Here is a 14,251-nt window from a genome sequence, read left to right as displayed (position 1 = left end):
GTGGTTCTGGAGGCGGCTTGGTGTGAGGATCCTCTCCTTTTGCGGGTGGAGGTGTGGAAAAAAGTCACGAGCGGGCTGGGAGGAAGGAGGACTGTCGAAAGTGCAGGTTCGGCCTGAGTTGCAGCATCAGCAAGTTGCAGTTGGGTTATTAGTCTACTCTGCAGACAGTAAAGAGGCCCGAGGCCCCCTTGGGATGGCTACAGTGATCAGTAGATAGTCTCTCTCTCTCTCTCTCTGAATATACAAATATTGTCAGAACAAACATATATATTAATATATTAGTCTAGTCTTTTTGGTTAAATTTTAGGCACTGCTTTGGAAGGAAACTGTTTTAAACATTATAAAATAATATAACAATAATGATGATAGGACTAGCCGGAAGCTTTACCACATGCAGAGAAGGATAAATGCAAAGGTTCTCTCTTCAGGGTTCCTGAAGGTGGGGACCCTTCTAGGCCACCGGCAGGGCTTTCCCGTGCGTTTCCAGAATCCCCGGGCTGCCTTCCCATCCGCGGCCTCCGTTCCGATGGGCCAGGGGGCTACTGAGACCAGCAGCATCTGCGCTGCTGCTCTTTGGACCGGAGGTGTATCTGCGGCCGTAATTGGAAGAAGAGTAGGAGGAGGAAGAGAAGGTCATGGAGAAGCCGGATCCGGTAGCATCAAAACTCCCTCTCCTTGAGCCTGATCGAGAACCTGTTCGGGAACCCGACCGGGAACCGGAGGTGGAGCCGGAGCCGCTGACGTTGTAAGGGCTGTAGTAGCCCTTGCTGGACTGGGAGGAGGCCTCCAAGAGGCGCAGGCCGGTCCCCTCCTCCGTCATGCTCCTGTCCATGGCCTCCTTGTAGGAGATCTTGAGCTTGGTTTTGGGGCAGGTCAGGTACTTCGAATAGGTGTTCACGTCCCGCAGCTTCTGCGCCGTACGCGCGTCGATGGTGCCCTTCTGCAGCGCCTCGTCTAGGGAGACCCGGCCGGTCACCTCGGGCTCGATCAGCCCACCTGTCAGGTACTGCACTTCCAGGAAACGCTGCCCGGCCTCGTAGTACAGCCAGCCCTTCTTCAAAGCTTGCGCCGCAGACATCTTAGCCTTGGTTCGTGGGTCTTCAAAGCCGTAGAAAGCCTTCTGAGCCAGGTTGATCCGGTCCACCATGATCTTATCCACGAGGCCCTTGTTGACGGCGTCAGCCACGGAGAACTTCTCCCCAGAGTTCGGGTCGATGATCCCGCCGGTGCAGGCCTGGGCCTCCAGCAGCCTCTGGCCGGTGATGTTGTCGACCAGATTGCGATGCATGGCCTCGGTGATGGAGACCTTCTCCAGGGTGTCGGTGTCCAGGATGCCGGCAACTGGACCCGTCTCTTCCGCAGGGTCACTCCAGGAGGCCAGCTGAGCTCGCACGTGGGCAGGGCTCACCGGGTAGGAAGAGGAGGAGCCCACCGACGAGGACCGGGACCGGAAGCCACTCACGTTGCCCGACAGCATGTCGGCAAACTCCGTGATGGACAAGGAGCCCGCGCGGTACTGGTCCAGGGCCGACTGGTCGATCAGCCCCTTGGCGATGGCGTCGTCAATGTCGTACTGGCGCCCGGACCGCCGGTCGATGATCATGGACTTGACCACCCCATCGGAGGAAGAAATGGTGATTTCTTCCCACTCGCACTCCTGTTCCGACAGCTCTAGGTAGGTCTGGTGATCGATGAGGCCCTTGCGGTAAGCTTCGTAGACAGACATCTCCTTCCCGGTCTCTGGGTCGACAATGACCACCCGGCGCTTGCGAACCGAGGACTTGGAGGAGGTCTTCCTCTCCCGCTTCTTCTCCTTCAGGGGCAGGAGGCAAAGTCCTGTCTCCGGGTCGGGGACGCACCTCTCCATCAGCTGCAGGTAGGTCAGGTTCTCCTCCGTGTTTGGGTCAAAGAAACCCTTGGTGTCGTCACTGGGATCCAGCAGAATCTCATTCATTTCCTCGTCAAACAAGCCTCTCTTGTAGGCCGTTTCAACGGGCAGGCGGTGGCTCTCTTCTGGATCAATAATGCCTCCGGTGGCAATCTGGGCTTCCAGCAAGCGGATCCCATGATCTTTCAGGATCAGGCCTTTCTTCATGGCTTGGAAGAGGGAGATCAGCTTGCCTGAGTAGGGGTCCTTGTAGCCTGTCACTGCCCTCTCAGCTGAAAGCAGCTTGTCCTTGAACTCGGGGCCCACAATGCCCATGCGCACAGCCTCCTCCACGGTCAACTTGAGGCCCTTGATGGGGTCGATGACGTAGCCGGTGGCCGCCTGGGCTTCCAGCAGCTCAAAAGCTGTGCCAGGACGGATGATGCCTTTCTTCATGGCCTGATACACCGACAGCCTCTCCTTGGTGGAGTCGACGTACACCCCCGCAATGCAGCTGGTGCCCTCCAGGAATTTCTGCAAGGTTTTAGAAACTTCTTCCACGGAGGTCAAGCCTTCCTGCAGGCGCTGGGCCGTGGCTTCATCCATGACCTTCGACCGGACTAACTCCTCCACGCTGATCTGCTTCCTCAAGCCCCTGAAGGTCAGCTTCCGGGTGTCACAGAGGGGCAGTAGGAGGCAGCCGGTGTTCTCGTCCTTCTTGCACCGCTTGAGGATCTGCGCGTAGCTGAGCTTCTCGTCGGTAGAAGGGTCCAGGTAGCTGCGGATCTCGCTGGGCTCGGACAGCCGATCGTATGTCTCCCGATTGAAATAGCCACGCTGGTAGGCCACCTCCAACGGCAGGTGGAAGCCCAGGTGAGGGTCAATGATTCCTCCTGTGGCTAGCTGAGCGTCGAGCAATCGGAGGGCTTCTTCAGAAGGGATGAGGTCCTTCTTCATGGCCTGGAAAAGGGAGATCCTCTGCTCACTGTAGGGGTCACGATAGCCTGTCACCGCTCGCTCAGCAGACAGGAGTCGGTCGTGCATTTCTGGGCCGACGACCCCCTTCCGGACAGCCTCGTCTACCGTAAGCATTTCGTTCTTGATGGGGTCAACAATGAAGCCGGAGGCAGCCTGGGCTTCCAGCAAGGACCGGGCCACTTCAGGACTGATCAGGCCCTTCTTCAGAGCTTGGTAGACGCTGAGTTTCTGTTTGCTGGAGGGAAGGTAGATGCCAGCAACCCCACCGGTCCCGTAGAGGTACTTCCAGATGGTCTCTATTTCTAGAATCTCACGGATGGTCCGGGAGCCCTGCTTCAGGGCATTGTAGATGTCCAGAGAGATGATCCTGGCCTCGTAGAGGTCATCCGCCGTGATGCGGCGCCGGACGTAATCGTAGGAGGTGAGGTCCTGCTGCCGGATGATCTCCGTCTTCTCTATGATTTCGATGATGATGATGATCATTCGCTCCTTGGTCACCTGGCCTGACCGGAATTCCTCCATCAGCCTTTGGCGCTGCTCTTCGGGGATCAGGTCGGAGTGCATGATCTCCCACAGGGACATGGAGGACCCAGCCTTCTCTCCCGAGGGAATGTCGATTTGGGTCTCCTCAAACACCTTCTTGGTCTCTGCCTCGGTATAGACCTGGGTGGTCTCCACTACCGTCGGCCGCTCGGGCTTTTTCAAGGGCAGAAGATAAAGGCCAGTCTCCGGGTCCTCGATGCACCGCTCCTTCAGCTGGGCGTAGGTGAGGTTCTCCTTGGTATTGGGGTCAAAGAAGCCCTTGGTGTCGTCTGTGGGGTCCGAGAGGGTTCGGCTGATCTCTTCGTCAAAGAAGCCCCGTTTGAAGGCCACCTCCACGGGGACGCGGTGGCTGTGCACAGGGTCAATGATGCCCCCGGTGGCCACCTGGGCCTCCAGCAGGCGGATGGCGTGTTCCCTGAGGACCAGTCCCTTCTTCATGGCCTCAAAGAGGGAGATGGTGTTCCCAGAGTAAGGGTCCTTGTACCCGGTGACCGCTTTCTCGGCAGACAGCAGCTTCTCATGCAGCTCTGGTCCGACGATGCCCGCCTTGACGGCTTCATGGACCGGCAGTTTTTGGTTCCTTACGGGGTCCACCATGAAGCCCGTGGCTGCCTGGGCCTCCAGGAGGACCACGCCCGTGCTTGGCAGGAGCAGGTTCTTCTTCATGGCCTGGTAGATGCTCAGCTTCTCCTTGGTGTCTTCCACATACACCCCAGCGATGCCATCGCTGCCCTGCAGGTACCTCTTCACGGCCCCCACTTCTGAGAGCTCCTTCACGGACTTCTTGCCCTCCTGGAGTTGCTTGTACTGGGCCTTGCTAAGGACCTTGGACTCCAGCAGCTCGCTGGCCGGCACCGGGGCCCGCAAGCCGTGGAAGGCCAGCTTCTCCTGCTTCTTGGCTTCTGTCTCCTCAATGATGGTGATGATGATCTTGATGACCCTCTCAATGGTGACCTTGCCAGATCTGTACTGCCGGATCAGCTCTCGCCTCTGCTCCTCTGTCAGGTACTCTGAGTGGATCAGCTCCCAGACGGTGACGGTTTGGCCTCTGAGGCTGCCGGCGGGCACTTCGACGGTCGCCCTGGTGAAGGATTCCTTGGCCTGGCGGTCGGAGAACAGCTCCTCCTGTTGAAGCCGGATGGCCTCTGCAGAGAGGGGCAGCAAGTGAAGGCCGGTCTGTGGGTCCACCTGGCATTTGCTCTGCAGCTGAGCATAGGTGAGGTTCTCTTGGGAATTGGGGTCATAGTACAGCTTGGCATCGTCGGCTGGAGCCGACAAGGCCTTATTCATGTCTTCACTGAAGTAGCCCCGCTTGCAGGCCAGGTCCAGCGGGAGGCGGTAGCTATTCACTGGGTCAACGATGCCGCCGGTGGCAAGCTGGGCATCCAGGAGTCGGATCCCGGCGTCCCTGGGGAGGAGGCCTTTTTGCAAAGCTTGGAAGAGGGAGACCACCTGCCCCGTGTAGGGATCCTTGTAGCCGGTCACAGCCCTCTCGGCGGACAGCAGTTTCTCATGCAGCTCAGGGCCAACAATCCCGGCTCTGACAGCCTCCTCGGCAGGGAGCTTCTCATTCCTCACCGGGTCAATTATGTACCCGGTGGCCGCCTGTGCCTCCAGGAGCATCAGGGCCGTTTCAGACTTCAGGAGGTTCTTCTTCAAGGCATCCTGGAATGACCACCTCTGGCCAGAAGACTCCTCCAAGACCCCAGCGATGGCACTGCTCCCTTTCAGGTACCTCTTCACGGAATCCATGCCAGCCACCTCCTCCACCGTCTTCTTGCCTTGCTGCAGCTGGTTGTAGAGGTCCTTGTCGATGATCTTACTCTGCAGCAGCTCAGAAGCTGGGACGGGCGCCCGGAGCCCCTCCAAGCAGAGCTGACTCTTCCTCTCACCCTCCTCCATCACGGTGATGATGACCTTGATGATCTTCTCCACAGTGATCTTCCCGGTCTTGTACTGTCGCAGAAGGTCCCGCCTCTGCTCCTCCGTGAAGTACTCCGAGTTGATGATTTCCCAGATGGTCACGGTCTTCCCCCTGAACTTGCCGAAGGGCGCAGACACCGTGGCCTTCTTGAAGACGTCTTTGGCCTCTTGGTCTGTATAGACCAGCTCCCGCCCTTTGGCCGCTTTGTCCGTCAGGGGCAGCAGGATGAGACCAGTCCCGGGGTCCGCCACACACCTCTCCATCAGCTGCAGGTAGGTGAGATTCTCCTGGGTGTTCGGGTCAAAGAAGCCCTTGGTGTCATCGGAGGGATCGGAGAGGGTCTGCTGCATCTCTTCGTTGAAGTAGCCTCGTTGGTAAGCCACATCCACGGGCAAGCGGTGGCTGTTGACGGGATCAATGATACCCCCGGTGGCGATCTGAGCCTCCAGGAGACGAATGCCGTGGTCTTTCACGATGAGATCTTTCGTCATGGCTTGAAAGAGGGAGATCTTCTCCCCCGTGTAGGGGTCTTTGTAGCCGGTGACGGCCCTCTCGGCAGAGAGCAGCTTGTTGTGCAGCTCGGGCCCGACCACGCCTTGCTTCACGGCCTCGCTGACGGAGAGCCTCTGGTTTCTCACAGGGTCCACGATGAAGCCCGAAGCGGCCTGGGCCTCCAGGAGGATGAGCGCGGTGCCCGGGCTGAGCAGCTGCCGCTTCATGGCCTGGTAGAGGCTCACCTTCTCGCCGCCCGGCTGAAGCAGGAGGCCGGCGATGCTGCTGGCGCCTTGCAGGTACCTCCTCACCTCCTCCCGCTGCGAGAGCTCCTGGACCGTCACCGTCCCTTTGGCCAGCTTCTCCAGGTTGTCCTGGCTCAGGATGCCGGCTTCCGCCAGCTTCCTGGCAGGCACCTTCTGCCGGATGCCGTCAAAGGCCAGCTCCGGCTCCCCATTCTGAGAAAGGCCGTCCATCATGTCTTGGCCGTTGGGCATGGCTTTCACGGAGGCCACCTGGGAAGGAACGACTGGCTCCTGAGGAAGGTCCTCGGTCTGGATCATGATTTCCCGCGTCGGAGCGAGGGCGGCCCTCTGCTCCTCTTGCAGCTGCTCCACTTTCTCCCGGAGCTTCTGGTTCTCCTCCGCCAGCAGCTTCTCCTGCTGCTCCCGCCGCCTCTCCAGGTGCTGCAGCTCCTCCTGCTTGCGTCGCACCTTCTCCTCGGCCTCAGCCTGCTTCCTCTTGGCCTCCGCCAGGGTGGCCTCCAGCTGCTCTTTCTCCTGCTCCACCTGCTTCTGCTGGCGCTCCTGCTCCGCCTTCAGTTCTCGGGCCTTGCTCACTTCCTCCTGGAAGAGCTTCTCCAGCTTGGCTTTTTCTTCCTCCACAAACCTCTCCTTCTGCAGCAGGGCCTCTTTCTCCGAAAGGAAGGTCTGCTGCAGCACCTGCGCCTCCTGGCGTAGCTGCTCCTTCTGGGCCGTCTGCCTCTGGGTTTGGAGAAAGAAAAGGAACATCACTTGGGGTGCCTCAAGCGGGCAGGCGGGGGGCAGGGGGGAAGCCGAGGGGGGCAAGGGTGGGCGGGCGAGTCATTCGGCTGATGGAGGAAAGACCACCAGCCAGCACCTTCAAGGGGAGATGTGAAGGAGCCATAAGAAGGGGCCGGCAGCAATTAAGGGAGTGACTGTAGAATAGATTGGCCTGGCCTTTGGGAGCGTGTGTGTGTGTGTGTGGGTGGACGGGGCCGGTTGGCATCCATCAAAAGTCACCCCCTCTGGTACTAGAGCCTGGGATTCTCCCCCCTGGGGGGGGGCAGAGGTTCCCAACCTGGGACCGCAACTCCCCGAAGCCTTTTCCGGCTGGGGTTTCTGGTCCAAAAACATTTGGGGTCCAAGAAGATTGGGAACCACTGCCCTCGGGCCTCAGCGGGGAGAAGCTTTTTAAAAAAGCTATGCGACACATTCTAATTGCCGAGGCCTGCATTACCACCTCACGGCTTTGTCGGTCGCACCCACGTTGCATTTCACTTCCCTCCGACTTCACCTTTTCCAACCCTGGCTTCTCAGTGAGGTGTATCACGAGGCGTGATTTATTTACAGGACGGTGTTTCACGCCTCTGAGTTTTTGCAGAACGCCTGTGCTGATCTCTCAAGCCGCCGAGGGGGGACTCCCTTCCTGCCTCAGCATCAGGACCGCCGTCCAAGCAGGGACAGAGAGAGGCAATGCCTTGAAGAGGAGGCTTCGCTGCCTTTTATCAAAGCCTTCCACCCAATGGATGCTTGAGCTCCCTGAGTCTAAAGCACTTCTCTCTTCACTTTGCCCCGACTAAATCAGCCACCCTCTCTTCTGTCACTGCCTTCCGCTTTCCTCATCTCTTCTTAAACTGGAAATTCTAATCTCTAGACCAGTCTTTATGCCAGCAGAAGTGACTGTAACGCCTCAGATACCCAGCGGGCAGGCTCCTATTATTCAATGTTCCTCTATAGAGACGAAGCAAATAACAACACAGGACCAGAGCCACCACCGAGAAGACTCGCCCGCTCCCCTTTCTTGGGTTCTGCCCGTCGACATGGTACCACTGCCCACCTTGCCCTAACCCCGACCCCATCCCCACCCTCCCGCCATCCTCTGGGGCGTGTCTACAGGGCCGCTTCTTTCCAAGGCTGGATCAAGGGCTGTAACGGTGAGGGGGACAGAGGCAGGCGGGCCTGCTTTGCTCCTGCTCTCAGCTTGGGCTCTGAACTGCCCTCGGCAGCCGTCGCCCGGCTCCTGCCCAAGGCAAGTCCCTCTGGTGCCCCAAGGGCCATGCCTTGGAAGCGAAGGAGGGTTCGCCTCTTGCAGCGAACGCCAAGAGGAGGAGTCCTTGACCTGCCACCTCACCGGAAGAGTCCCTCTTCCGCCTGCCTCGGTCCCCCTCACTGTCCCTCTTCCGGCGGAAGCCCCCCCTCCCCCGAGTCGGCTCCTTCAGGTACACCTCGGTTCTAGGAAGCCAGTCACGCACAGCACTCCTGGGAGGAGAGCAACAACGGCACGGCTCTATGCGCTGGCCACCTTGGTCTTGGGCTCCTCCGAGGCTGCCTCCTGTCGCTGTTCCAAGTGCTCAGAACAGAGCCCTCCGGGACCCTGCTGCCTCTGGGTTTTTTTCCCCCCAAAAAGGAAGTCTGGTTGCCAGGGAGCAGCCTCTCCTTGCCACGTGGGTCCTCCTGCCCCTCTCCTGCCTTCGGGTGGGGCATTCCCTTCCAGACCCCTGCCTGTACCCCTGCTCCCTTTCTCCTGCCTCCGTGCCATCAGCTGGCACGGCGGGCATCCGGCTACCAGCTTCAGGGCCACCAAGACACTGAAGCCAGGCCTCCAACTGCAAGGCCGAACAAGAGGGCCGAACACCTCTTCCAGCATGCGGATCGAGGGGCATTTATGCCCCTTCCTTGAGCCCTGAGGGGGCCCGGGCAGGGGCGGGGCCCACAATGAAGCAGGGTACCTCTTCCGACTTCTGCTGCAGCAGCTCTGCCTCCCGCTTGAGCTTCCCTTTCTCCTGCTCCAGCTCGGCAATGGCCGCCCGCAGCTTCTCTGCCTCCCGGTCGCTCTGCTGCCGCTGCATCTCCAGGGTCTGCACCAGGGTCATCTTCTCCTGGGTCGCCAGCTCCGTCAGGTGCAGCTTCTGGCTGATCTCCTCCGCCTGCTTCTTGAACCGCTTGGCCTCTTCGTCCGCCTTCCCGTGAGCAAGACTCAGCTCGGAGACCTGCACCTTCAGCCGCTCGGCATCTGCCATGATCTCCAGCTGCCGCCTGCGTTCGGCTTCCAGAGTCTTTTGGAAGCCCTCCGTTTCCTCCGCCAGCCGGAGCTGCATCTGCTCCTTGTCCTCCTGGAGCTTCCTGGCCTGCTCCTGGGCCAGCTCCTTCTGCTTCTGCAGCATCTCAGCCTCCGCCTTCAGCCGGGTGGCTTCCTGGACCGCCTGCATCTTCTCCTTTAGGATCTTCTCAGCCAAGGCCCGTTGCTCCACCAGGTCCTCCTCAGCCAGTTTCCGTAGGCGGGCCGCTTCCTGCGCCTCCACGCTGAGCCGAGCCGCGTCCTCTGCCACCTGCTTCATCTTCTCGGCCTCCTCGGCGAGAAACCTCTGCATGTTGTCCTTGTCCTTGGTGATCAGCATCTTGTTCTCCTCCTCGATGCGAGTCTTCAGCTTGATCAGCTCCTCCATCTGGATCTTCACCTTGAACAGCTCCTCCTCGACTTGGGCCTTCTGCTTCATGGCCTCCGTCACCTCGTCCTTCAGCCGCTGCTGCTCCTCCTCCAGGATGCTCTTCTGGTGGTCCGTCTCCTCCAGCCGCAGCTTGACTTTGGTCAGCTCCTGCTCCACCTGGGCCTTCTGCCTGAGCGTCTGCTCGGCGAACTTCTTGTGCTTCTCCATCTCGGCGTCGGCCAGCTGCTTCTGCTTGAGGGCCGCCTGCTCCGCTTGGGCCCGCTTGGCCGCTTCCAGCTCGGCCTCTTTCCGGAGCTTCTCGGCATCCTCCTGCGCCTTGGCCTTGACTCGAGCCTCCTCCTCCGCTCTCTGCTTCATGCGCTCGGCCTCCTCCACCAGCTGCCGGGACAAGGCGGCCTCCTGCTCTGACTTGAGCCGTGCCAATTCGGCCTCCTCGGCCGCCTTCTTGGCCCTCTCAGCCTCCTCCTTTAGCTTGTCCAGGGCGCTCTGCTCTTGCTGCCTCGTCTGCAGCAGCTGCTGCTCCTTCTGCTGCACGGCGGCCAGGTGGGCCTTCTCTTCCGCCGCGATCCTCTTCTGGGCCGCCTCCTGGGCCAGCAGGATCTGTCTCTCGGATTCCTTCTCGGCCAGCTCCTTCTGCCTCCGGGCTTCCTCCACCTTGGCCTTTAGGCGGGCCACCTCCTCCAGGGCCTCTCGGCACTGCTGGGCGGCTTCCTGCTCAGCGGCCGAGATCTTCTTCACCTTGGCTTCGGCCTCCCGGCGGTGGCTCTCCTCCTCCAGGGCCAGCTGCCGCAGCGCCTCAGCCTCCTCCTCGGCCTGCTCCTTGCTGCGCTGGATCCGCTCCGCGTTCTGCTTGAGCTTGCCCAGCTCCACCTCCAGGTCGGCCTTGCCGGCCGAGGCCTTCTCGAAACTGATCTTCAGCAGGCGGATCTCCTCCTCGACGAGGCGCCGCTGCTTGAGGGTGTCGTCCACTATGCCCTTCTGCCGCTCCAGCTCGTTCTCAGAGGACTTCCTCAGCTGGGCGATCTTCTCCTCGATGTCCTGCTTGTGTTGGGCCGCCTGCTCCTCCAGCCGCCGCCGCTGGTAGGCCTCGTCCTCGGCCAGCCGCCGCAGCCGCTCGTTCTCGGCCTCCTTCTCCTTGAGGGCGATCTCGGCCTCGGCCTTCAGGCGGGAGGCCTCGTTGATGGCCGCCAGCTTCTCCTTGAGGATCCGCTCGGCCTCCGCCCGCTGCCGGGCGGCCTCCTCCTCGGCCAGCTGCCTCTGCCGCTTGGCCTCCTCCGAGAGGGCGCGCAGCCGGGCGGCCTCCTCGGCCAGCTCCCGCAGCTTGCTGGCCTCGGCCTCCAGGATCTGCTTGGACTTCTCGCTGGTGGAGCGGGCCTCCTCCTCGGTCTTGGCCTTGCTCGCCAGCAGCAGCTCCATTTCCGCCCGCAGCTTGGCCAGCTCCTCCTCCAGCTCCTTGCGCCGCTGGAGGGCCTCGCTCACCTCATTCTTGAGGCGGAAGAGCTCCTCCTCGAGCAGGAGCCGCTGCTGCTCACCGTTCTCCACCTCGGCCTTCAGCCGGATCAGCTCCTGCTCCGCCAGGAACCTCTGCTGGGCCGTGCCCTCGGCCACCTTGCGCTGCCTCTCCAGCTCCTGCTCCGCCAGCTCCTTCTGGCGCAGGGCAGACTCTTCGGCCTTGGTCCGCTTGCGGGCCTCGCGCTCGGCGTCCTCCTTCTGCTTCTCCGCCTCCTCCTGGGCCAGGGCCTTCTGGTGGGCCACCTCCTCGGCCTGCAGCCGGAGCCGCAGGGCCTCGTTGGCCTTGCCCCGCCACTTCTCCAGCTCCTTCTCCGCCTCCTCCCGGGCGCGCTCGGCCTCCAGCTGCTGCGCCTTCAGGCGCTCGGCCTCTTCCTGCAAGTGCGTGACCGTGAGGTGCTCCTGCTTCAGGGACATCTCCAGCTGGGCCGTCTTCTCAGCAAAGGAGAGGCGCCGGCTCTGCAGGTCGGCCTCGGCGCTCTTCTGGGCCATCTCCTGGGCCAGGTGGATCTGCCGCTCCTTCTCCAGCTCCGCCTGCTTCATCCGGCGCCCGGCTTCCTCGGCCTGCAGACGCAGCTTCTCCAGGTCCTCGAGGGCCTTCTGCTTCTCCCGCGCCGCCTGCTGCTCGGCCTGCACCTTGCGCCGCAGTTCCTCCTCGGCCTCCCGCTTCTTCTGCGTCTCCTCCTGGACCTGCTTGCGCAGGCGCTCGGCCTCCTCCTGGGCCAGCCTCTTCTGGCGCTCGGCCTCCTCTGCCCGGGCCCGCAGCGCCTGCAGCTCGTCCTCGGCGCCGGCCTTCTGCTTCTGGGTGGTCTCCAGCTGCAGGCGGACGATGCGGATCTCCTCTTCCACCTTCCTGCGGCTCAGCTCGGCCTCCTCGATCTGCTTCAGCTTGGATTGGATCTGGGCGTCGGAGTTGGACTTCATCTGGGCCAGCTCCACCTGGATGGTCTGCTTCTGCTGCTCCGCGTCCACAGCCACCAGCTGCCGCCGGCTGACCTCCTCCTGCATGCGCCGCTGCAGCTCCAGGGCCTCTTCCTCCGCCCTAGCCTTGGCCTGGGCGTGGGCCTCGGCCACCTGCTTCTGCTTCTCCAGCTGGGCCTCCACCTCAGCCAAGCGCTTCCGCTCCTGCTCCTTCAGCTTCTCCGCTGCTTTCTACACAGGAGGAGCACAGAAGAGGGGAAGAGGTAGAGAAAGAGAGAGAAAGAGATCACGAGAAAAGAGATGGGGAGCCCGGGGCGGGGGAGGGTGCAGGGGGAGGCAGGCCAAGGTTGGTGGGTGGGTGGGCGTGGCGGGGGCCCGTGGCCGTGGCTCTTTCCAGGAGGCTCCAGCCGAGAAGGGACACACACAGCACGCCTTCCCCGCCCTTCGTCCAACAGGAAAGGAAGGCGACAGGAAGACCCACAACCAAGAAGGGAAGAAGCACTGCTGGGCACACGGATGGGCAGGCGGAGAGTGGATGGATGGACGGATGCATAGATGGATGCGTAGATGGATGGATGGATGGATGGACGGACGGACGGACGGAGACAAGACAACGAGCAAATCACAAGACGGCAGAGCCACAGGAGAAGAGAGGAGAGAGCATCCCCACGCCCCCGTGGGGCTCAGCACACCTCAGAGCAGAACTCCCATGAGCCTTCCCTGCACGCCCCCCCCCCCAAATGTCCCTATCAGGCGTACCAGCCAGAGAGCAACATCCTCCCATCAAACCGCAGGAGAAGAACTGAGCCCGGCATCGTCATAGGGGAGGAGAGCCGTGGGGTGGGGGGGGGAGGAGAGCCACCCTAGGAAAGACAGAGGGGTTCGGGACAGCCACCTGGCAGCAAAGCTCTCCTTCTGGCTTGGAGATGATGCGACAGCTGAGCCACTCGGGGGGGGGGGAGGCGGAGGGGCATCTCCCGGAGGGCCCCAATGGCCCTGCCTCCCCCACACCTGCCACCTGAGCCCTCATGCAAGCACCTTGAGGGGGAAGTCAAGGTGTGTGTGTGCGTGCGCTGAGGAGGGAGGGGGCTCACTGAAGATCCAAGAGAGCAGGTCCCTCCCTGCGCGCGCACACGCAGGCCCTGGATGGAAGGGGGAGCATGCGCCGGGCACACCACAGACAGAAGCCACGCAGCCTGGCCTTGGAAAGCATCCCGGCTGGGCAGTTCCAAGACAGACCACCGAGGTGGCCAAAAGAACAGACAGCTGGGACAAGGAAACACAGAGCTCGGTGGACCCCCCCCCCCACATCAGCCTGTTTTCTGAGGGCTGCCTCAATTTAGGGGGCAGGACTAGGATTCCCTGCTCCCACCTAACCTTCCCTTTCCCTCCTATTCTGTCCTGCTGCGGTTCCCGGAGCGGGCCTAGAGGAGAGCACAGAGGGGGTGGGGGGAGGAAGCGAAGGATTCGGGATGTACAGGCTTCGGTGAGGAAAGATGGCAGGAGTGTGGAGAGCATGCGCAGAGTGGAGGAGTACCTGGTACAGAGACGCCAGCATCCGCCTGGTTCCAACCCTCCAGGAATTCCCCACCAACACAAACACTCCCCCAGACAAAAGCAAAGCGGCTGGACTTCAATAGGGCAGAAACCGAGAGTTAGAAAGGGCCTGCACTGCAGAGGAGGAGGAAGACAGGAGGAGGAGGAGGAGGGGGAGGGCAGAGCGGCAGGCGGGCGGGGGCCAGGAGGGCTCCCCAGCCCAAGCAGGCAGAGCTGGACTGGGCGCGCATCTGGGAAGTGCCTCTCCCTTCCAAGCCAGACCAAGGCCTTGCGGGCACTGGGGACCGGCAGGTGCCAGCCCAGCCCTGGCATGAGCTCGGAGGGCGGTGCCCACAGGGGATGCTGACAAGCTGGGGCATGGGCAGGGTTGGGGGGGCTTGGCAGGCCGGTGTTAGTGGCATGAGACGGGCAGCCAGAGGCGGGCTGTGCTCTGAACCGTTGGGGACCAAGGAGAGGGAGAGGGAAGCAGCCACATCGCACGGGGTGGGGTGGTAGTGGTAGGGAGGGGAGGGGGGCACCCCCAGCCTTTCGCTCCCTCGGGCCGCCCGCTTACCTCCTCTTCTTCCAGCCGCCGAAGGGTTTCGGTAATGAACTTGAGGAACTGGCCGGTCAGCGTGGTCAGCTCACTGTACTGAGTCCGCAGGTCCACATACTGGAAGACCAAACGACAGCCTCACTGCTCCGCTCTTCCGAGGGCTCCCCCCCCTCCGCACCCCCACCCTTGTCGTTGCCCAGGGTCCCTCCACTAAGCAGGCCTTCCCAGTGAGCC

The 14,251-nt window shown here is 61.6% G+C and overlaps 1 protein-coding gene across 24 annotated transcripts in view; it reads right to left on the bottom strand.

Moving 5' to 3' along the window:
- Positions 1–29: 29 nt before the first annotated feature.
- The window catches only part of PLEC (plectin), a 107,169-nt gene continuing 92,947 nt past the window's right edge, over positions 30–14,251 (bottom strand). For 23 of the 24 annotated variants that reach the window (XM_072999487.2, XM_078392079.1, XM_072999486.2 and 20 more), the window contains 3 exons: positions 14,036–14,134; positions 8,776–12,156; positions 30–6,787 (listed from right to left, as the gene is read on the bottom strand). In XM_072999487.2, coding sequence (XP_072855588.2) covers positions 452–6,787; positions 8,776–12,156; positions 14,036–14,134 — 9,816 coding nt within the window. In that variant the 3' untranslated portion in view covers positions 30–451. The remainder of the gene's footprint in view (positions 6,788–8,775; positions 12,157–14,035; positions 14,135–14,251) is intronic. The other variant, XM_078392082.1, reaches the window with a different exon arrangement.

The sequence above is a fragment of the Pogona vitticeps genome, chromosome 4 (genome assembly GCF_051106095.1).
Source record: "Pogona vitticeps strain Pit_001003342236 chromosome 4, PviZW2.1, whole genome shotgun sequence".
NCBI lineage: Eukaryota > Metazoa > Chordata > Lepidosauria > Squamata > Agamidae > Pogona > Pogona vitticeps.
This window is presented reverse-complemented; position numbering and strand designations above follow the sequence as displayed.